The following is a 23,754-nucleotide window of genomic DNA, read 5'->3' as shown; positions in this document are numbered from 1 at the left end:
CAGACACTATAAAACTCTTAGAGGAAAACATAGGCAGAACACTCTTTGACATAAATCAGAGCAAGATCCTTTTTGACCCACCTCCTAGAGAAATGGAAATAAAAACAAAAATAAACAAATGGGACCTAATGGAACTTCAAAGCTTTTGCACAGCAAAGGAAACCATAAACAAGACGAAAAGACAACCCTCAGAATGGGAGAAAATATTTGCAAACCAATCTACTGACAGGATTAATCTCCAAAATATACAAGCAGCTCATGAAGCTCAATATCAAAAAAACAAACAACCCAATCTAAAAATGGGCAGAAGACCTAAATAGACATTTCTCCAAAGAAGATATACAGATTGCCAACAAACACATGAAAGGATGCTCAACATCACTTATCATTAGAGAAATGCAAATCAAAACTACAATGAGCTATCATCTCACACCAGTCAGAATGACCATCATCAAAAAAATTTACAAACAATAAATGCTGGAGAGGGTGTGGAGAAAAGGGAACCCTCTTGCACTGTTGGTGGGAATGTAAATTGATATAGCCACTGTGGAGAACAGTATGGAGGTTCCTTAAAAAACTAAAAATAGAACTACCATACAACCCAGCAATCCCACTACTGGGCATATACCCTGAGAAAACCATAATTCAAAAAGAGTCATGTACCACAATGTTCACTGCAGCTCTATTTACAATAGCCAGGACATGAGAGCAACCTAAGTGTCCATCGACAGATGAATGGATAAAGAAGATGTGGAACATATATACAATGGAATATTACTCATCCATAAAAGAAAATGAAATTGAGTTATTTGTAGTGAGGTGGAAGGACCTAGAGACTGTCATATGGAGTGAAGTAAGTCAGAAAGAGAGAAACAAATACCATATGCTCAAGAAGAGGCGAGAGCGACCCCTGGACTGGCCAAAGCCACGCGCCACTGCATCCCCGTGTCCAGCACCTACGTCCCGCCGCCGTCGCCACCATGCCCAAGAGAAAGGCTGAAGGGGATGCTAAAGGAGATAAAACCAAGGTGAAGGATGAACCTCAGAGAAGATCTGCAAGGTTATCTGCTAAACCTGCTCCTCCAAAGCCAGAGCCCAAGCCTAAAAAGGCCCCTGCAAAGAAGGGAGAGAAGGTACCCAAAGGGAAAAAGGGGAAAGCTGATGCTGGCAAGGATGGGAATAACCCTGCAGAAAACGGAGATGCCAAAACAGACCAGGCACAGAAAGCTGAAGGTGCTGGAGATGCCAAGTGAAGTGTGCATTTTTGATAACTGTGTACTTCTGGTGACTGTACGTCACCATAGTTTGAAATACTATTTTTTATCAAGTTTTATAAAAATGCAGAATTTTGTTTTACTTTTTTTTTTTTTAAGCTATGTTGTTAGCATACAGAACACTTCATTGTTGTTTTTTGGGGGAAAAGCACATGTCACTAATAGATTGTCTCTGAAGCTGGATTTACATGGGAAAAAAACACCTTTCCCGTCTGGTTTTGAGAGACTTTCTCTTGGTTCCCAGGAAGGAGGGGTTCCTTGATGTTGACACACAGTAGCCACCTTGGCACAAACGCCTTGTGGTGTGGAAAAACTAAAATTAGTTTTTATGTTCTCTTCTCCCTCTCCACCTTCAGCATAGACTTGACTCCCTTAAACCCAGAGACCTGTTGGAACCTGACCCCCCAAAATTGGTTACCAGTATGTCAGGCAATCTGGACTTTGCATTGTCACCACTGAGATGGCGTCCCTCAAAAGAGCAGCGGTTCCTTTTTTAGATTGTGGATCTTCAGATTGATACTTTTGCCATTTTCATTTCCATTTCCTGAAAGTCAGGGTCAGCTTGTGAAAAGTTGTTAAACAACATAACTAAATGTGAAATGTCAACCCTCACTCTAAACTTTCCCTGTTCAGAGCATCACATGAAGACTTCATGGGGTTTTATAGTGGCTTTCTGATTTTGGTAGTCCATTGCAAAAGGGAGTTTGAAAGTTGTTGTATACTGTTAACGATTGTCTGCCCATGTCCTGCCTGAAATACCATGATTATTTATGAAAAGTATCTTTAATAAAGCTGGATACAGTTTGAAAAAAAAAAAATACCATATGCTAACACATATATACAGAATCTTAAAAAAAAAAAAAAAGGTTCTGAAGAACCTAGGGGCAGGACAGGAACAAAGACACAGACGTAGAGAATGGACTTAAAGACATGGGGAGGGGGAAGGGTAAGCTGGGACGAAGTGAGAAAGTGGCACGGACATATATACACTACCAAACGTAAAACAGATAGCTAGTGGGAAGCAGCCACATAGCAAAGGGAGATCAGCTCAGTGCTTTGTGAACACCTAGAGGGGTGGGATAGGGAGGGTGGGAGGGAGACATAAGAGGGAGGAGATATGGGGATGTTTGTATGTGTATAGCTGATTCACTTTGTTATACAGCAGAAACTAACACACCATTGTAAAGCTCCAATAAACATGTTAAAAAAAAAAGAGCAGATCTTAAAAGAGGGGGAAAAAATCACAGAAAATAATATTTATAACTATGTGTGGTGATGGGTGTTAACTAGACTTATTGTGGCGATCACTTCGTAATATATACAAACATCGAATCATTATGTTATACACCTGCAACTAATGTAATATTATATGTTAATTGTATCTCAATTGTTAAAAATTGGCCTGATTAAGCATGAGCCTACAACAGCAAAAAGGTTAACCAAATTCAGGATTCTTCTCAAAATTCAATCTGGATAAACTTGGTTCAGATTATAAGCAGCAAAGCACCGCTGCTTTCAAACAAAGTATCAGTTGCACCATAAACAGTGATAAGAGGAAAACTTGGCTCTTTGATTTCTCAAAATGTATATTTAGGCCAGCAAAGAAACAGTTCCTGGCTCCTATAAACTTGAGTCCCCACCTTTTTTTCCCCCTTTGAATAAGCTCTATGACCTCTGTAAAAATAATAAGAACAAGAATTGCTCAGAGCACCTAACGGGGAATCCTGCAGTTTAAATCTCCATTCACTGGCTCCATAAAGTTTTCTTGTAGAGATAAGAATGCAAAAAATGTTCTGAAGTTATAAAACATGTGTTCTAACTGCCTTCATAATCTGAGTCCTCTGGATATTCACTACTTTTCAGGGTACAACGGAGTAAAATTAAAATTTTCAAAGTGCCAACTGATTTTAAGGAAATGAAGAGTTTAAGAATATGAAACTTTAAAGGCTGAATTCTGGAATAGTGTTGGAAAATTACATCAGCTTTCAATTTCCCCTCCAAATGTGAATAGCCCTAAAGAGAGATGTACTCCCTTTTCTGGAAAACTTATTCTAGAAATCCTCATCATTTTATTGTTACTTTCACTTACAATAAAACGACTTTGAGAACACTAAGGTTTTAAGAGAGAATCATTCCCCCCCAGTTTTCTCATGTCTTTTCTACATACCTTTTAGAAGAAAAACAGAACAAAAAACCTCCCCTAATTTTCCAGTGTCTCGGACTTTTTCCAGTTGACTTTGGATGGCTAATCATGGAATTAAATCTGCAGGCAGATTATTCATTTCCTATTCTTTTCTAATTTACATGATTTCTGAACATTTCTACACAACATAACAAACACTGAAATAATTCTTCTGCAGAATCCCTTGAAGATGTTTACATAAACAACCAAATTGCATAATTACTTTGGGATACTGAAGAATGTCCTTCAAAAATGAAATAGGAAATAAACAAAAAAAATATCTGGGAGAACAATTTGAAGCCCTTAGCTACATAAAATGGTCTATTTTATGCACATATTTACACCAACCCTCTGATGGAGAATTTTAGTCATGTGGAATACCTCAGAATGAATACACACACACACACACACACACACAGGGACACACAGGGACACCACCCTGGAAAAATACTACATTTAAAAATTAGAGGGAACATTTAGAAGGGATCATCTTGCAGGGAAGATTTATAAGCATCATCAAATTGAGTTTCCTCCATGTGACGGGAAGGAAAGTTTCCAATCCCTCCATCTCTGAGATCACAGCATGATCACTTGCAAAACTCTGTATCAACCACTCCATCTGACACCTCCTGTTGTAAGAACGGCTCAGAGATTCACAGAAGTCATCTCCAGAGTTCCGGAGGATTGCCCAAGAGTGGGCTAGTTGCCCTGTTGCTCAGTTCCTGCATTTCCCTCATTTCCTTTAGTTTATTCATTCAACAAATATTTATTGAATCCTATGTGTGAGGCCACTGTAGGCCCTGAATATACAGTGAAGACCAAAACCATACATCTTCTCTGGCCTCATGGAGCATATAATTAAGTAGGGGAGATGATGAGCTAGGAAAGCAGTTTATAGGGTAACTTGATCCAGTCAAGGATTCAGGGAAGGCTCTCCTGAGACCTGAAGCTGGGGACTGGGGACACCAGCCCAGAGAAGGACGTGGGCAGGGCATCCACGACATGCACTACAGGCTGTTTTCCCAGCGTGAATTTGCTTTCTTCTAAAACTTTTCCATATGTGGAGTTCCCATGAGGTTATTATGTTCCTGTCCCTTTACAGAGGAGAAAGCAAATTCAGAGAGGTGGAATCAGTCCTACAAAGCTAGAGAATCAATTAGCAGAGCTGGAACTGTAATCCAAATCTTCAAACTTCAACTTCCATTTATTGAACCTGACAGCCTGAAAACTTTCCCAGCATAAAATACCTAGAAATGTTGGATAAAATATAATAAACATTTTACAAGCTTGGTTGAGCTCGGGGAGAGAACAGGACATGTCCAGAGGCCAAAAACAAAGAGGACACTGAGTGGGAGGTATGTGCTGCTGCTCAGGCAGCCCACGGGGATGGGGGGCAACCCAGGAGCTTGGATTTTAATGGCCAAAGAGGATCGAGAGTTTGATCTTAGACCCCAAAGTGGGTTAGAATGAAAACTGAGAACCCCATGTAAAGCTGAGAACTTCACAGGGCTACACTAAAAGGATGAACTAGATACAAAGTCTACCCACTAGCACAATGAGACCGTAAGGATGCTTGTCTCAGTGTGAGCTCCAGGTGCAGAAAAAAGAATGAAAAAAGAAGTCTCCCTGAGAATAACTGGGAGCTGATTTTCATTTGGGTTTTGAAATCAAATCTACACTAGGGTGAGTCTAGGAACCCTGGGATAAGAGATTAACATAGTGGTCTCAGGTCAGAGATAGCCTAGAGCACCACTCAGCAGTAAACACAACACTGCTCTGTACAGAAACAGGCTTAACCAGACCCCAAGGAATCCCACAGATGAAGTCCACTGAAGATAAGCCCACAAATCAAAACTACAAAGTACCCAAGTGGGGAACAATCTATTGACTGCATCAATAGACATAACAAACAGCAAAACTAGATCCTCATGCTTTCAAACTCCAAGTGCTCTTCCTGCCATTTAACTTTCCAAAGACTGAGCTGTTAAGACAGCTTCACTCCTGAACTATCATTCATGGAAATGCAAGCCATCCTCTACTATTTTATTAATTCAAAAAATCTGTTCATTTATTCAAAAAAGTTTCTCTTTGAATTTAGTTTTAAGGGAAAAGTGGGCATATCCTTCTAATTCTTAAAAACAGAAGGACTTACCAATATCTTTCTTAGATAATTTAAACATAGGCCTCATTGGAGGAAAGCAAGTGGAAAAGTTGTCTCCTTGAATCCCCTTAGAGTCTTAGGATTCTGTGAGGATTCCTCTAGAGCCATGTGTCTCAATCAGCTGTCCCCACCCCCCCCAAAAAAAAAAAACTGATCTAAAAATGTTATGCAATCATTGGCTGTGATCAAAAAGAGGGTGGGTAAGGAGGCTGCATTGTTTGCCAACCAAAACAGTAACTACAATAGAAAAACACAGCTCCTTTGTATTTGGCAATATTGCTCATTGTGAATCACAGATGATACAAACATCCCTTGAAGAAATCCAAAGTGGCCTCTTGTAAACAAATATATAATCATTCCTCATAACCCTTCAGGCAGGCCACAGAGAATAGCCCAGGTCTCATACCATGAGGCAAGGACACTTTCCAGCTCACACCCAAAGCCAAATACTTAAATAAATGGAGGAAAAGGAGTTCTTTCTCTGCATAAAATGACTATTTGACTGATTTTCAATGTTTTGTCCTTAAACAAAAGACAGAAGAGGAAGAAAGTTGAAGTAAAAAATGTGGATTTAGGGAATAAAGGGGACCTTAGTGCTGGTTATGATACAGGCCCTGTGTTAGGTAAGTTACAAATATTATGTCACTGAGTCCTCACAAAATCCTTATGAGGCTGGCTTCTGAACTGACTTACAGGTGAAAACACCTTGGCCCAATGAGGGTTCAGTAATTGCCCAGAGCCACAGAGCCACTAAGTGGCAGAGCCTTTATCGGGTCTTTCTGACTCCAAAGCCCAGAATTTTCATTAACCTCTGTTCATGAAGTCCATGTTCAAATCAAAAGTTCATGAAAGATCTTCCTCTTCTAGGTTCAGAAAGTTCTGGTATTCCTCTTTGGGTTTTCAGTTTTAATGAAATATTTTTTACATTGACATCTGACAGATTTGAGAGCATTTATATTTATTAAAACGTGTGTGTGTGTGTGTGTGTGTGTGTGTGTGTGTGTGTGTATACGAGAGAGAGTTGCCCTGCTACCTCCACCTAATTCTACTTCACATAGTAGGCCTAACTGAGGCTTCTATATAAATATTTCATAAAGTATTTCACTAACCACCAATGAAAAGGATCCCACCAATCAAACGCATGCCACCTGTATTTTGCGTATGGGCAAAATAAAGATTGAGTACACACATATGAGTTTCTGGGTATATTCAGATAAGAATGAGCATACAAATAGCAATTGGGATAAGAGGAAAGAGATAAGAACCTGGGAACAAACAAAGAGGGAGGAAGGAAGGAGGGAGGGAAGGAGGGGGTAAGGGGATAGGAAGAAAACAAAGGGAAAGGGAGGAAAGAAGAGAGAAATGGAGAAAAGGGAAAGAGAGAAGAGGAATGAAAGAGACAAAGTGCAGATAAAAGAGGCAAAAAGGAACAAGTCTTTTCTTGGATGGTTTAAGTAGAGAGGATGCAGTTGATTTCCCTGAACCAGAAGGAAACCACGAGAGCGGAGTTTCACCTCTCAGTGTGGTGTCCCGCCAGCTCCTGCCACCTCATCAATTCTCTCAACTGGCATCTATTAACTGACCACTTTGCGACAGAACTGTGTCATGTGATTGGCAAATACAGAGAAGAACAAACTACTGCCCTGGCTATTGGGAGCTTAGGGTCACCCTAGGGAGATCTGACTTGTGAACAACTAGCTACAAGACAGAAAGTGCTACACGTCACGGTGGCATATGGATTAAGTGTTATGGACGATCAATCAGGAAGGAGTGACGGCTCCCAGTTTGCACAGAGACAAGGCTTCATGGAGATCAAAGAAGGCTGCCCATGAGAGATCAGGCTGCAGTGGCCCTGAGGACAGAGCTGGCCCTCATTTCCTATGGGTCCCAAAGACGTGTCCTCCACTCCGAGTGGAGACATCTCCTCCTAAACCACTGTCACTTTGTCACTGCCATGACTGCTAAGTCACTAATTGACCTGGTATGTCTGCCTACCTTCCCTCCATTATCTAAATTCTATAGATAATTTTTAACTCTTCATTTATTTATTATTATTATTTTAATAAATTTATTTAGTTCTGGCTGCGTTGGGTCTTCATTGCTGCACACGGGCTACCTCTAGTTGCGGTGAGCAGGGGCTACTCTTCGTTGCGGCGCGCGGGCTTCTCATTGCGGTGGCTTCTCTTGTTGCAGAGCACGGGCTCTAGGAGCATGGGCTTCAGTAGTTTTGTCACGTGCGCTTAGCAGTTGTGGCTTGTGGACTCTAGAGTGCAGGCTCAGTAGTTGTGGCGCACAGGCTTAGTTGCTCCTCAGCATGTGGGATCTTCCCGGACCAGGGCTCAAACCCGTGTCCCCTGCATTGGCAGGTGGATTCTTAAGCACTGCGCCACCAGGGAAGCCCCATTAAAGTCTCTGTTTAAATCCTGCCTCCTCCTTCATTGCTTTTCCTGACCACGCCAAGCCTCAGTCATTTCCCTCTCTTCTGTGTTCCTAAGTCAATAGTGACAAATGCTTATGAGCATTTACTCTGCACCAAGCACAGGGCTGAGCATCCCTGCAGTGTCTGACCCTGGTGAGCACCCCTTCTAGAAACTTACCCCTTCCCGGCTTCCATCACATCACTCCTGGTTGGCCTCCTGCACCTATGCCCTTTTGAGACTCCTCTTGCCCTGCTCACCAATTCAATGCGGGTGTCCTCCAAGGATCCATGCTTGGTCCTAGACCTTCCTAGTATACCCACTTGCAAGGCTACTTCATCTACATCCTCCAATTTATTCAGCAGTAATATGCTGATGTCTCCCCAGTCCATGTCTCCCAGCCTGAGCAGATTCCTGAACCCCTAACCTGACCCAACCATCTATGGATCATTTCCTCTGAGATGAACTATTTACACCTCAAATTCAATATTCCCCAAATCCAAACTATTAGCCTCCCTCTCATTCCCCATGCTCCTCTTCAAGTATTCCCTATCTTAGCAAGTTGGAAAACAAACAAGCAAAACCTATTCATTCTAAAAATAGCCACTGCTCTCTCACCTTCGCTCTGAGGCAAGCTCAAAGCTAAGTTGTGTGGCGCAGACGTAGCCCCAGTCCACAGGCAATCTCCCAAGCCCACAGGTTCTACTTCTCTAATATCCCATTCTGTTCACCAGCGTGCCTGCCTGGGTTCAGGCTGTTTCCTTTTCTCATCTGGATCACTCCTATATCTGCTCCCAGTCTCCAGGTCAGCCTCTTTCACACCATTCCCTACCTTGGCCTCATGGTGAACACTCCAAAACTCAAATCTGACCTTGTTGCCCACCTACTTAGTATGATTTGCCATCTTTCAGGATGATGGCCAAACTTCTAACTTCCCAATGGAGTACACTGATGTGCTCCATTATGTACTGCCCACTGCTTACCTACCCAGCCGCTTCACTTGCCACCATTCCTACCCTCCCTAACACACATCTCCTTATGCACTAGGCTCTGGACATACGGAATGATAGGCAGTCCTCAAGGATCATCACATTGGCCTACACATGCATGTTCCTTCTGTCTGATTGGCTTCCTTCCCTCCTTCATAGGAGCAACTCCTCCTCATCCTTCAAAACTCAATGCAAGTATCAACTCCTCTGGGAAGCCCTCCCTGCTTACTCCTTCCACAAAACCCCATTGGCCCTCTGTGCTCGCACAACATCCTATGAGTACAATTTCCATCATATACTTTATCACCCGGTACTCTGCGCACTCATTTATCCCCCTGTCTTCCCTTCAGGGCAGGGCTTGATTCTTTTTAGATTTTGTATTCCCAGTGCATGCCAAAAGACCCAGCATATACTAGGTGTTCAATAAAAGTTTGTTGAATAAACGGATAAAATATTAGGAATATTTCTTAACATGCTTCTTTGCTTTTCCAATATATTAACTTTTGGATTAATCTGTGAGAACTAAAATGAAAAAAAACAATATGTAAGATAGTGCTTTTTAAACTGTTTTGAATTATCACAGAACATTGGCTTTCAAGGAGATACCATGTGGTTAAAATAGCCTGTACTCTAGAGGCAAGCGTCCCTGGGTTTCACTTCTGAGGCCTAGGAGCACATTCTTTAAGCTCAGTATGCTTCACTCTCTCTCCCTTTCCGCTCTTAAACTATTTTGATTTGATTTACAAAACTTCAGCTTATAGACAATGATCAAGAAATGTTTGTGTCTAAAAAAATGAGTTAATATAACAAAACAAACAGACTCAAAGATACAGAGAACAAACCAGTGGTTACAAGTGGGGGGGGGAGGGCAAAATAGAGGTAGGGGATTAAGAGATACAAATGACCATAAAATAAATGAGCTACAAGGATATATAGCCAATAGTTTATAATAACTTTAAATGGAGTACAATCTATAAAAATATTGATCACTATGCTGTACTCCTGAAACTAATATAATATTGTAAATCAACTATACTTCAACAACAACAACAACAAAAGTTCAAACTATAAGGATAAATAAAAGTGGCATGGAGGGCTTCCCTGGTGGCGCAGTGGTTGAGAGTCCGCCTGCCGATGCAGGGGACGCGGGTTCGTGCCCCGGTCCGGGAAGATCCCACGTGCCGCGGAGCGGCTGGGCCCGTGAGCCATGGCCGCTGAGCCTGCGCGTCCGGAGCCTGTGCTCCGCAACGGGAGAGGCCACAACAGTGAGAGGCCTGCGTACAGAAAAAAAAAAAAAAAAAAAAGTGGCATGGAAACCAAAGCAATGAAATTTTGGAAGCAAGGAAAAAAAAAAGAAATGTGTATTTTTAAATCGAAACCCTACCTCCCTTCTAGGTATGTGGATGCATGTTCTGAAGAAAACAGCAAAGTCCCATGTGGATTCTTATCTCAATCCTCATCCTGGATAAGAATTCAAAATCACCTTTACATTTCTTGGGCTGTGAAAGTTACAAGGGGGGCACTCTGCCCTCGCTTCTCTGCAGGAATTGCTAGTGAGATCATCCCCCATGCTGCCCTACCTTGTTTGCTGACTGATTAAACCACAGATACTTTAGGCCTAAAAAAGATAAGCTGAACTATAAATATTTTCCTGGTGATACTATATGCAGGTGTAGTTAAGAGCCAACCTTTTGTTTTGCTTATAATAAACTACCTCTGAAAGTAAAACAAAATGAATGGTTGCATATCACTTTAACTGGCTCACAATGAACGGGCAGAGTGAATGAATCAGTATTATTACATAAAATTTATCACACCTGACATAACAGTTATACAAATCAAGTCCACAGCATGGTTTTATAGCTCCATTAGAATGCAAAAATATTGAATACATAATTTGAGCAAAGACGCAACATTTTAGAGCAAAACTAACCCCAGACTACAGACCTGCCGAGATCCCTCCCACCCATTCTACAACCCCACCTGAAGAAGTTATTCCACTTAAGGGTATAATTTTTTTTAATCCCTAGGTAAAATATAGCAGGTGTTGAGAGGAATTTTTTCATATACGGTAGAGAAAAAAACTTCTTAAACCCTAGTAAAGAGTTTTGAGCCCTGCCCCAAACCTAGCCTTTAAGAAAACACGTTCACACTAAGACCAAGAAGTCCAACGAGGAGGTACTTTGTGTCACAATCAGAAGCACGTCCATGACACGCGCGCTCTTTTGAGCAAGGCAACCTTTAAAGTTAACCAGCAAGGACGTCTCACTGCGTCGTCCGAGAACTTGGGGAAGGCCCAAGACGGGATAACTCAGCCTCTTCCTCCCACCACGCCTTTACACACGAGCCAGTGACACCCCCTTGTCATCAGCACGCCCCACTCAGCTCACACCTCTACCCCAGCCCTGACACTCCCAAATATTTCTTACGACACCTTTGTAAAGTTCTGAGATTTATTTTTTCATTATAAAAAATGTATTACAAATCACATTGCAAAAAATTAGAGAAACGATTCATTGCAATTTGACCAGAAACAGAAGTCAAAAAACTCCAGATTCATTACACTTTGCCTCAACAGCCAGTGCCCTGTAATACTTAAGAGCAGTGTGAGTCAGTATTTAGATAGATGACTGATGGCCTTTCCTTAAGGTGTAGGAAAGACCAAGCAGCCTGCAAAGAGAACTGTGGGCCTGAGCGCTTAGGAACAAGCCCAGAAGGAAGTTTTAAAAGGACGAAGGATGCCCATGGCAGTGTAGAGAACGTGGTAAAAACAGATGGAATAAGTGCCCTTGACCTCCACACTTTATTAATTTTTCCAGGTTTTTATGGGCCTCAAATGAAAGCCCTTCCACCCAAAGCTTTTGTGAATTCATCAGATGTTCGAGGACAACACCAGCAGCCAGTCCTGTCCGGGTCTGGCCAGAGCAGGATAACGTTTTGGCTGTCGGTCCAGAGCAAGCCTTATATGAATTAAATCTTCTGCCAGTGGATCTTGCTGGCCTCCCAGCAGTTTATCAAGTATTTCTGCTTAGAAGTAGGGGAATATTGGCCAAAAAAATATCATCTATACGATCATCCAGTCTTTGGTTCCTAATCCAAGACTGACAATAACTTATAAGAGGATTTTTTGTACCTCTAGCCATACCGCTCCAGAATTTTTTAAATCAAAAAATCAACTTCCGTGTAAGTAAAATTCTGCCAGTGGGAATGGAAGAGTGTGGTCCTCTTGCAATTCAAATAATACAATTATTAAAAGAAAAGCTTTGTCACCTGTTCTTCAAGCACAAGAAGTATAAGAAACTTAAAGCTGTTCTGAGCAAAGAGAAGATTCTAAAAAAACGTAGACAATGACTCAGAGTTTTCTAGAACATTTATTTGACATTCAAAGTAGAGCTGCAACCACAACAGAGTAGAAATTATTTCCAGTAAGGTGGCATCAAACAATCCAGGAGAGTTCAAAACAGCTTGGGAAAATTTTGTGGCATTAGAAAATACAGAGGGAAAAAATACAGAGTGGAAGTTGTGAGCTGCTACAGCTACTCTGGAAAACGGTTTGACAGAAAGAAACATACCATGTGAACTAACAGTTCCATTGCCAGGTGTTCTCCAACAGAAAGGTGTGAACGAGAAGAGCGTTCACAGCAGCACTGCGCATAATACAGCCAAACCAGAAACAACCCAGATGTCCCTCAATAGCACAATAGATGGATTAAAACTGGTATATTCGCACAATGGAATAGTACAGAGCAATGAACCGAAACAAACTGCACGTACCCACAACAATAAGAAGGACTCGTAAGCACAACATGGAGGAGAAGAAGCCATGAACCCAACAGCACATATATTGCATGATTTCAATTATATAAAGTTGGAAAACACGAATGAACCACTGCAGTTAGAAGTCAGGACAGTGATCATCCCTGGTAGAGGATAGTGGGGCAGGTATTAGTGGCTGGAAGGTCAGCTGTGGGGCTTCCGGGGCCCTGTACATTCTAGCCGAGCTGGGTACTGGCCATATGGGTGTATTCATTTTGTGAGAAAATAAGCTGAACATTTATAATCTGTGTACTTTTCTATATATGTTTCACACGTACAACTTTCATTTTGAGTAATTTTTATTTTTTTTTACTTATTGCAAAAGTAACTCCTATTCAATGTAGAATATATAGCAAACACAGATGAGAAAAAAAACAAATTACCTGCCTATAATCCTATCATCCAAAGATAACCACTAGCTACGTTTTCAGGATAACTCCATAGGGATCATTCCCTACCTCCGTAATCTTGTTTCACTTAATGTCATAAATCATTTCATGTCATTAAATAGTCTTCTACTATATCTTTTCAGTTGCCGTATCACAATCCATACCACACACGTACAATGAGTTATTTAACAAACACTTGCTTCTCTAGACATTTAGGTTGTTTATAATTAATCATTATTACAGTCAATACTGTAATAAACATATCTGTTAGCTAGATCTTTAACTACATCTACAATTATTTCCCTAAGATAAACTCCCTAAAGAATATCTGGATCAAAGGGCGTATGAAAAACTACCCCCAGGAAGGAGTTTTGCGAATTTACATTCCCATCAGCTGTGTTTAAGAGTTGCCTCTCAGATGACATTAATTTTTGAAGAGCGCAGCAAAAGGTAGTTAAAGCAATGCCACTTCAAATAATAGATTTTTTTTCCCTCACCTATTTTAAAAATAGATCTCAGAAAATGTAGAAAGACGTTAAACCATAAAACTTCCCATAAAATTGAAAACACCAGCTACACGAGACTTAAATGGGTCTCAATCTGAATCGTGAGCTCAGGCAGTTTTCGACAGTATCGAGTCATAAGCCGAGAGCAGAAAAGGGACAGACGGGAGGCACTTGACGTCTAGACGGCCTCACGTGTTCCCTTTTGGAGGATTTTCCAAACCTGTCTTGATCCTTCAATCAGAACTGTCTGGGAGGCTGAGCAGTTTCCACACTTCAGGCCCGGGGGACTTCTGGGTCTTGTTGGACACAGAAGCCCGGGTCCTGGAGTTAGCAGGAAAGTCTGCAAGCCCTCACTGCCAGCACGGGATCATCTCTGGACAAGTGACAGCCTCTTGGTTTTTGACAGTTTATGAAACTCAATACAACTTGAATATATTCTGGTCTGCATAGTGCCAAGGTGCAGTTACTGAAGCAGAGAAAATATTTTTTAAATCCCACTAACAGGAAACAGATTATTCTCCAGGTCATCATGCACAATTAATCCCAATATCTTGAAATTTTACAAAATTTGAATGCAACTGGGGACAGCCTGCATCTTCTCCTTCCAGCCACCTGCTGACCCTTCCGCCTCTTGCCCTTTCTTTCCAGACATCATTTACCCACGTCCTTGGAGCACTGTGCCGATTATGTCCTCTTGCATGCCGCTTTCCAGCACTAGAGTTAGTTGGATTAACTATTTGAGAATGGTGTTCTCATTTGCTTTGTTTTGCTTTGGGCAGCACTGCATGTGGGGTCTTAGTTCCCCGACCGGGGATCGGACCCACACGTGACCCCCGAACTGCAAGCTCAGAGTCTTTGCCACTGTACCACCAGGAAAGTCCAATGGTGCTCCCATTTGAATGCCCTAACGTCAACCTATAATCTTAGACACAGCATCATACATCCTGTCATATGAATCTTTAGTGCTGAGTTCTTCATTCGCTCAACAATCTATTCTTGAGCTTTGTGCTAATAGATCCAAGCGCCCATTTAACACATGAGACCGTCAAGAAAAAACAGGAAACCTAGACTCCAGGACCTTGATATGGAATTCCTAGGTTCACATTTCCCCTTTATTGTTCCTTTAGACAGAAGCAAGAGGAAGGATTTACTATTTACATCCCAAGAAAAACAGAAAATCTAGGACAAGTAGTCATATAAGACCCAGGACAACAGGAGTGTCGTATTTAAATGCTTCTCCACAGGCTTCACGATCAGAACTGCTGCCAGCCTGAAGATTACAGAATAGACCCCGTTCTCCCCTCAAGGAGCAAAGGAGTGGACATACTGACTTCGAGCGGCATTTCTACAACCCTACACACTTATGCGCCGGCCTTTGGTAAATGGAAACTCTGCAAAACCTATGTAACAAAAATACATTTATCCACATAATAGTTTTTTTTTTTTTTTTTTTTTTTTTTTGCGGTACTTGGGCCTCTCACCGTTGTGGCCTCTCCCATTGCGGAGCACAGGCTCCGGACGCACAGGCCCAGCGGCCATGGCTCACGGGCCCAGCCGCTCCGCGGCACGTGGGATCCTCCCGGACCGGGGCACGAACCCGCGTCCCCTGCATCGGCAGGCGGACTCCCAACCACTGCGCCACCAGGGAAGCCCCACATAATAGTTTTTAAATGGAAGATTTTTTTAAAACACTGAATCCATGGAAGTGCATGGATTTTCAATTTAAAAATTAAATTAATTTTTTAATTTTTACTTTCCCCATCTCATGCATCCATTGGGCAGGGTTTCTCAACCTCGGCACTACTGGTATTCGGGGCCGGACAATCCTTGTCGCGGAGGCCGTCCTGGGATGTTTAAGCAGCGTCCCTGGCCTCCACCCACTAGATGCAGTTAACAACCCCCAAGTCTCCAGACTTGACAGGAGACACTGACAAATGTCTCCTGGGGAATAAAATCACCCCGTTGAGAACCACTGCCTCGGAGTGAGTCAGAACACTGGGACTGGAAAAGCATTCAGCTGAGCCAGGCTCCAGGCCAGATTCAGCAGTTCGCTGACTATGTAACCTGGTTACGGAGGTTCACTGAGGTTGACGGAAAGCACCTGTTTTAGCTGATGCTCAGACTCTGAGGCAGAGATGTACATGTGCTCTCAGGCACGACCTGTAAGACATGACGGAAGCAGGGATATGGGCAGAAAGACAAGGTCAACTGCAACAGAGACCGCAGCGAGTCGGTCCCACCGGGAGCCCCGGAACTGGGACGGCTCTTCAGAGCTAACCCAAACTGAGGCAAGGGGAACAGGCCTTTGCACCCTCACGCCAGCGAGGCATTGGATGTGGGCTGCCCCCAGGAAAGAGGCATAACCTTGGGCGAGGAAGGGTGGCTTCAGCACACAGCAAGGCTGAAGGAGGGGCCCGGCTGTGAGCGCCCAGCAGCCAACAACACTCAGGCGATGAAGTGCTGGACGGCACACCGCCAGCTCCACTACAGCATCCGAAGGACGGGCAGTGAGATTCACCAGGTACGTGGAGGGGAATAAGAGCGAGGGCCTCAGAATCAGATTAGAGAGGCAGGAATCCCAGCTACCCATGGGCACACTGACCCGTGAGCCATGGCCGCTGAGCCTGCGCATCCGGAGCCTGTGCTCCGCAATGGGAGAGGCCGCGGCAGTGAGAGGCCCCCGTAGTGCAAAAAAAAAAAAAAAAGTACTGTCCAAGAGGGAAGGCAGCAGGCTTCTGAAGTCCTGCACAGATATGTCGACATTCTTTCTAACATGTGTGCACATATCACTCAACTTTGCTGTGAGGCCTCAGCCCAAACTCCAATGCAACTGAAAATTTCCACTTACCAGTCTCTTATGCTAAGTGCCTCCCGTCAATAAAGAAAACATACAATCTCTTTATTATTCAGATACTGATGAGCTATTTTGGGTGGTGATGCTGATAAAGGAATAACAAAATAGTGCGAAATCTAGTGTTTGTACTCCTAGGAGGCATTATTTTTGGAAAAACACACACACAGCTGTTGCTCTCAACAACACTTCATTGATAGTCACCCTGGATATTATTTGTTAAAATTTTCAAGCTCCTAACTCTAAAGGGGAAAAAAATTCATATTCAAACCAAGCCAAAAAATATATTTTTCTACACATTATCATTAGCATTAGAAGCAGGGGGAGCTGTGAAACCATGCATTATAATAAAGTTAAGATTGTGCTATCAAAAAAAGAACATATGCTCAAATAGTGCATTCTATTGATATTAAATTCAGATTCTAATTCCGTGAGTTTTGCTTGGGCCTGAGAGTCTCCATTGCTAATAAGTTCATAGGTGATCTCACCCTGCTGATTCACAGACTGCATGTTGAAGAGCAAGTTTCTAGATCATTCAGGTCAAATGATTGTTAATGTTCAGGTGAAGAAATAACTGAGCATCCTAGAAAGAAAAAGAAATGTGGAAACAGTATTGCACCAAGAATCTAGTAGCTTAAACTCTGCTGTGTTAGCAGCGAAGTGAACCCTAATTAAAACTTTCAACAAACCAGAGATACTTCCTCCCATATTTAAACATTAGACATCTGGATCTAAGACAACAAGCAGGCTGGTACCATTTGCTGGAGGGCTCAGGTAGTTACATGGACTTTGAAAATATTATTTACAATATAAGTACCATAAAACAAGACCTGAATAATATCACTCCATGTGAAAATGGGCCAGCCCTCAACGACAGCATTTTCCTGAACGGAACTGGCATTCACAACTGTTCCCTTCAAATGTCACAGCTTCGCCCTTAAGTGGAAATAATCTGCTAACAGACATCATGTTGATGAGATAGTTACAGAATATTTTTAATAAAGGAGTAAGAGTTGGTCCTAAAATTAAGCAAAGGCTGTCAGGGCCAAAAGTAGTTGAGTTTCTCTTGACAGTTTTATTCTAATGCCTGGCATCATTCAAGAATTTTACCATTTTTTAAAGAGCTCATAAGACATATTAAAGCATCTTGGATCATATGTTTTATCAAAGTAATCCAGATTAGATGTGTCAGATCATTATTATAAGAGGATGATGAGTGGATCCTTGGGAATGGTCCAATTTTATGGACATCAGCAGAACTTTATAAAATGAATAATAGCATGATAACAGCATTTTAAAAAGAAATTCCTAATGTACTTTAGTGATCTTTTCATATAACTCTTCCTCAAAGTGACTTATATCGCTATTATTTAAATACCCATTGAGGCTTATCTGGATTAATTAATAAAACTAAATACATGTATGCATATATATGTATATTTTAGTTTAAAAATATATTATTAAAACTTAACTAAAATTCAAGAAGGTTAAACTATTAAAATATAACCTAACAGGAAGAAACTACTTAAAAAGATTTACCATGTAATGTTAGCGGCTTTGATTATGATTTTTTTAATAGCACTGTCACTACTTGAATTACCAAGATTTGTGATGTAAGAATTTATACTAAGCAAAAAAGTCTTAAGATTGGGTTCTAGAGGTATTATATTATGGAAAATGGCTTAATTTTGTGTGTCTTAACAGGGCAAAATAAACTAATTCTTGTTAAATTCTACTCCCCCAAAATACCCATAAAAAGAGAATTCTATAATTCTACTTTCCGACATCCCATGTCAGTTCCTCAACTCATATACTTTTTATACTCAGGGATCGAGAATAAGTAAACATGTGTTTTATGAACTACTTTTTTTAGAGTAAACTATAGGAAGATAAATGACTCTAACTGGATGCCAAAACCTATCTCAGTCAGTTATCTTCCTATATTTTTCTACATCCCATTCCAGTGTTCATGTGCTGGTCATGAAATATACAGCAATATCTGGAATTCTCATCCAAAGGATTAACTGTGTTCAATATAGCTTTGATATTAAGGACATTTTATTGTAATTCTTTTAACCAGAAAGACATTTACAATACCTCTATTATCCAGAATATTCAAATAATCATAATTCCATGTTCTCCAATCTTTCTGAATAAATTGAGGTTTACTGGTCGTTTTAATGGTATGTAATTTCAATAAAGACAAATGAGTATAGTACTTTAGTCTTCAAAGAGGTATTTTCATATGTACTGCCTTACTAAATCCTCACAACAACCTTTAAGGTGGGCATTATAATAACCTCACTTTTAGATTCAAGGAATCCCACAAAAAGATTATGCAGTTCTCCTCAAATCACCTAGCTACTGGGTAGTAAAATCAAGGTTCAAGTCTGGGTCTTCACTGATCTTCTCAAGATGCACCGCCTCTCTGAGATAACATACAGGAAAGTGTGACATAGACTATAAAAGATAAAGGACTAAGTCTTCTTAATGCCTGTATGCATATGTGCTCTTCACAATTAGTTAAATAGTCCATGGCCATGCTCTGCTGATACTGGGTCTTCCTTACTTCATGCCCACTGCCAAGAATTTTAAGGTGATTTTGGATAAAACACAGCAACTTTCTAGGACCACAGTCGGTTGATTCTACCTGACTTACTATCACTTTCCATTCATTCATTCATCAACATATATTTATTGGGCTTCTACTATGTAGCAAGCACTGTGTTTTGAGTATTTCTGGTGGTTCAGTGGATATACACACAACATAAGCAGGTGATATCTATTCAACCTCTCACTTGCTCTTCTTTCCAATGGCATATTCTGATTGCAACTAAGTCTATGATCTTATAACTAGTCTGGATACAAACTAAGCTATGATTTGCTAGACAGGGTCCTCCATTTTGGGAGCCAGCACCCAATATATGGCACACAGATCACTCATTGGGGGAAATCTGAGAGGATTTTAGATGATGTGTGGGTGGGCAAACATTACTTAGACTTAAATATGGAGAATGTTATCACCTTCAAAATTCTCTTTCAATTTTTCTGCTTGCACAAGAAAGGCATAGTTTGGGGCAAATATATATTAACATCTCTATAACTGAATAATCTTTGTAGCAGAGCGAAAGGTTCAGGCTCAGAACGTTGAACAGGTAACTTTATTGAGTTAAAATTTAACATATCTTTCCATTGCATTATTTTTAATGTTACCTTTTTTTCACAGCAAGTGGAGCTGGTTGTTATATTTCCAGATAGGATACTGATATAAAGTTTATCTTACAAATTATTTACATATAAAGGTCAGTCTTTGATGGTAGATGGGGGGGTACATGATATGGCATGAATTATAGAAGTAGTTCAAAATTCGCTGACATTTGGGAAAAACTCGTAGAGAAAAGAAAGCAGTGGGTTGATCAGCAGCAGCCAGGCTCTAGGCCAAGTTGTGTGACTCTGAACAAGTTATTGAACCTGGCAGCCTCGCCATCTCCATCTGTAAATGTGGGGATGAAATGGATCTGCGATGCAATGCTTCTGTCCCCAACCCCCTAGGCGTGTGACAGGTTCCTGTTGGGCAGAGAGACCTCACAGTTGCAATGACGGAGGAGGAGAAACTGGAAGATTAGAAGGAAATGTGCGCTTTTTCAAAGTTCCCCTGGTTTTCACTCCCAAGTGTATGTTCTTTGTCATGCTAATAACATGTTTGGGGGTTGAGAGTCACTGGACAAGACAGTCGCTAAGGCCTCTTCGAGCTCTAAAACTCTAAGAAGCTCTAATTTTACATATAAATGTCAGCGCTAGAATAGCAAGACCATTTCTAGAATTCCCTGGAGGTCCAGTGGTTAGGACTCCGCGTACTCACTGCCGAGGGCCGAGATTCAATCCCTGGTCCGGGAACTAAGATCCCACAACCCGTGGGGTGCAGCCAAAAAAATGAAACGAAATGAAATAAAATATCAAAGCCATTTGGTAGCTGTGTGAAGAAAATACGTCCATAATTTCCCCAAAGAAGAAAGAATTCTCAAAAAATAATGATAGTTCTACTTCTTTAGGGAAAAGGTATACGTAAGCCAGATTCCAGGAGAAACATACTCTCTGCAAGGTTGACTGAAACTTGAGCTCTGGCAACAAGGAGAATATGACTTAACTGTATCTGGCAAAACACTCCTACCTAGTTAGAGACATGTGTCTGTATCTGTACATGTATTTGTACATATACAGTGTATCATAAAACATAATAATACCTCACTGATCCATAACTTAGTGCCTGGAGACTTCTCAGGTGGAATAAACCCGAGAATCAGTAAGGAAGTTGCCAAAACAAATAGCATAAAGTCTTTTCACGAAGTTCATGTGCCCTCCAAGAATTCCACTCACAGTAGTTGAAAGAGGCAACTAACAACATGGGAGTGAAGGAGATCAGAATATACCACCCTCCAAATACGCCACTTTGCATTAGGATTATTGTTTTAGCTGAAGGCAATTGAGAGACAGCAGACATAAGAGGAGCTCTCTGTCCTCCAGCCCTCTGCCTAAAAGAAGGGCACAGGGCTTCCCTGGTGGCGCAGTGGTTGAGAGTCCGCCTGCCGATGCAGGGGACGCCGGTTCGTGCCCCGGTCTGGGAGGATCCCGCATGCCGCGGAGCGGCTGGGCCCGTGAGCCATGGCCGCTGAGCCTGTGCGTCCGGAGCCTGTGCTCTGCAACGGGTAGAGGCCACAACAGTGAGAGGCCCGCGTACCGCAAAAAAAAAAAAAAAAAAAAGGCACAAATTTTCCTTCGTAAAAGGTGACGCAAAGTTTTACTTGTAAAGATGTCCCCCTCTCCTGTACCAGGAAGAGGAGAATGTTTCTGAAAATGACTTTTATTACCAGAGACAACTGGGTCTGCATAACAAACCTTACTAAACAACTATTATCATCAAACATTTTCCAGTCTCCTTCCCACAGTTTACTCACCTGGAAGCCCAAATCCCTATTTCCTTTGTCTTGTCACTTCTCTTCAATTTCTCACCCTTTGTTAAAATGGCACATAAGTCCCCAAGTCTAACCACCTCTTTGGGGTTTTACTTCTCTTCTATGAAGCCCCTGCACAGGTAAAAAATGTTTAATTTGTATGCCTTTTCTCCTGTTAATCTGTCTGTTGCCAATTTAATTCACAGGCCCCAGTGACATAATATAAAAGGACAGAGGAAAAAAAAAAAAAAAAAAAAGAACAGAGGAAAAGTTTTCCATCCTTTATAGGAGGAAAAAAATTGGAGAAAGACTAAAGTTAAATAGAATTAAATAGGACCTCTTACCTAGTGGGGGAACCCTTAATATGTTAAAATATGCTGTGAATCTCCAAGAAGAGAATAATTCACTATTTCCTAAACTTATTTAGACCAAAGGTCCTCTTTTATCTCAAAGCCATATTTCTATTTCCAGTAAGGATGATACCTACATTTCTAAAGCTTCTGAATTTTTCAAGTGCTTTCACATATACTGCATCAGCTCACAGAATGGGCTGAGTGGGATATACTTCCCTGTGACTATGGAAGAAACAGAGGCAGGCCAGAACAAGAACCCCTCAACCCCATGCTCTTTCCTCCAGATGCCAGCATTCTCACTGGAGTCCGTTAATTAAATTCTCCTGTCCTTCCATCACATCTCTTCTCTAGAGTTGGAGATTTCCTAGAAAACATCCCGTGAGGAACCTCCAGGAGAAACTAATGTTAAGGAGATTTCCTTGAAAACACCCGAAAAGTCTAAAAGTACTGTCTGAGAGAGTCGTGATGATAATTTAATACTACATAATACTTCCCCTCATGTCTGCTTCATTCCCTCAATGAAATGGTGAGTGTCTGAAATCCACACTTGAAAATTAGAACAAAAATGCTGAGTCAATGGAAGTCCAGTGATGTTTCCGAAATAATGAGGAATTTTCCAGGAGGTTTTAGGTAGTACTTTCTGGCTGAAGAAAAAAAAAAAGTTCCACAAAGAAACGACTTGGTAAAGTAAAAGCTCGGTCACTCTGCAGAAAAAGAGAGAAGTCCCACATGGGCGCTACAGCTGGTAAGGACAGCACATCGTGGGCCCGGGGGGGCTGGGGCAGGGCCTTACAGAACAGGGCAGAGGGGGTGGGTTTCTGTGCCCACCATGGGATGGAGAACAGAGAGAAGAGACTGGAGGATAAGCTGCGGCCAGTGCATTCTGGACAGGATGGAGCGGACAAGACTTGGGCAATGCCAGAAAAGGCCAGAGCTCTGGCTCCAGGCCATACCCCACCGTTTATTGGCTTTATAATCCTCATAAGTTGCCCCAAGGCCCTGGGTTTCGGTCCCTAAGTCGACACAATGTCAGTGATGATGTCTTACGTGCCTGCAGACCACAGGTATCCTGGATGACCCTGAAAGTGGAGGACTCAGATCTGTGACCCTAGGATGAACCTCCTGCCAAGTCCCCACCGTGACATCGGGGTCCTTGCATGACCACTGTCCACACCAGTGTGCTCTGCACGAGGTGGTCTGGGCGGAGTGGGGTGGGGGGCAGGCAGGGCTGAAAGGGAAGTCATGCTCTGTTTACCAAGCCATGGTGCCTGCGTGCTCCCCGAGGATGGGCACCCTTGTCTAACTAGTTATCCCCAAAGGGATACTTCCTTCTGTTTCTCACCAAAGCACAGGGTATCCAGCCAGGGCCTGGGATACTCAGGACTTGAAACCATTTAGTCAAATCACTTGATATAAGTAAATAAGACAGAAAGTATCTCAAATAGGCCTAAATCTCCCTACCTTGCTTCTGAAATTAGTTTTTAAGAGAGAAAATAAAGAAGTTAATAACATGGCATGTGTGACCTGAAAAAGAAAAAAACTGGGCAACTGGGACTCCGCACTCCTTACAGGAAAAGAGACCAGCCCTATACCCCAGAAAGCCATCTCCTGCCCTCTTTCTACATGGAAAACTAAATAAAAGCTGAAATTTTACATTATTATTATCGTATTATTTTTATTTTTGAGATTCTGATTTTATTGATACGTAAACATAAGGAAGTCAATTTAAAATAGTCATGCCCTGTTTTAGAAAAAAGAGCCTTTAATGTTTGTTTGGCTTTATGTTTGATTTGGTATTATCTGAGGAAAACCTATCAAAATCGCGTAATCCAATCAAATCGTTTATTTAATCAGAGTTATCCAT

General features: G+C 41.7%; 2 protein-coding genes across 3 annotated transcripts in view; one reads left to right on the top strand and one right to left on the bottom strand.

Moving 5' to 3' along the window:
• The window catches only part of UST (uronyl 2-sulfotransferase), a 284,549-nt gene that overhangs the window by 236,347 nt on the left and 24,448 nt on the right, over positions 1-23,754 (bottom strand). The gene's annotated exons all lie outside the window — the stretch shown is intronic.
• Positions 943-1,289, top strand: LOC131767979 (non-histone chromosomal protein HMG-17). The gene has a single exon (XM_059083499.2). The coding sequence runs from the start codon at positions 981-983 to the stop codon at positions 1,251-1,253; it is 273 nt and encodes a 90-aa protein (XP_058939482.1). The 5' UTR covers positions 943-980; the 3' UTR covers positions 1,254-1,289.

Source organism: Kogia breviceps, chromosome 13, assembly GCF_026419965.1.
Source record: "Kogia breviceps isolate mKogBre1 chromosome 13, mKogBre1 haplotype 1, whole genome shotgun sequence".
Lineage (NCBI taxonomy): Eukaryota > Metazoa > Chordata > Mammalia > Artiodactyla > Physeteridae > Kogia > Kogia breviceps.
This window is presented reverse-complemented; position numbering and strand designations above follow the sequence as displayed.

Excerpts from the sequence above, each read along its gene's own strand:
- LOC131767979 (XM_059083499.2), top strand. The coding sequence starts at position 981 with ATGCCCAAGAGAAAGGCTGAAGGGGATGCTAAAGGAGATAAAACCAAG.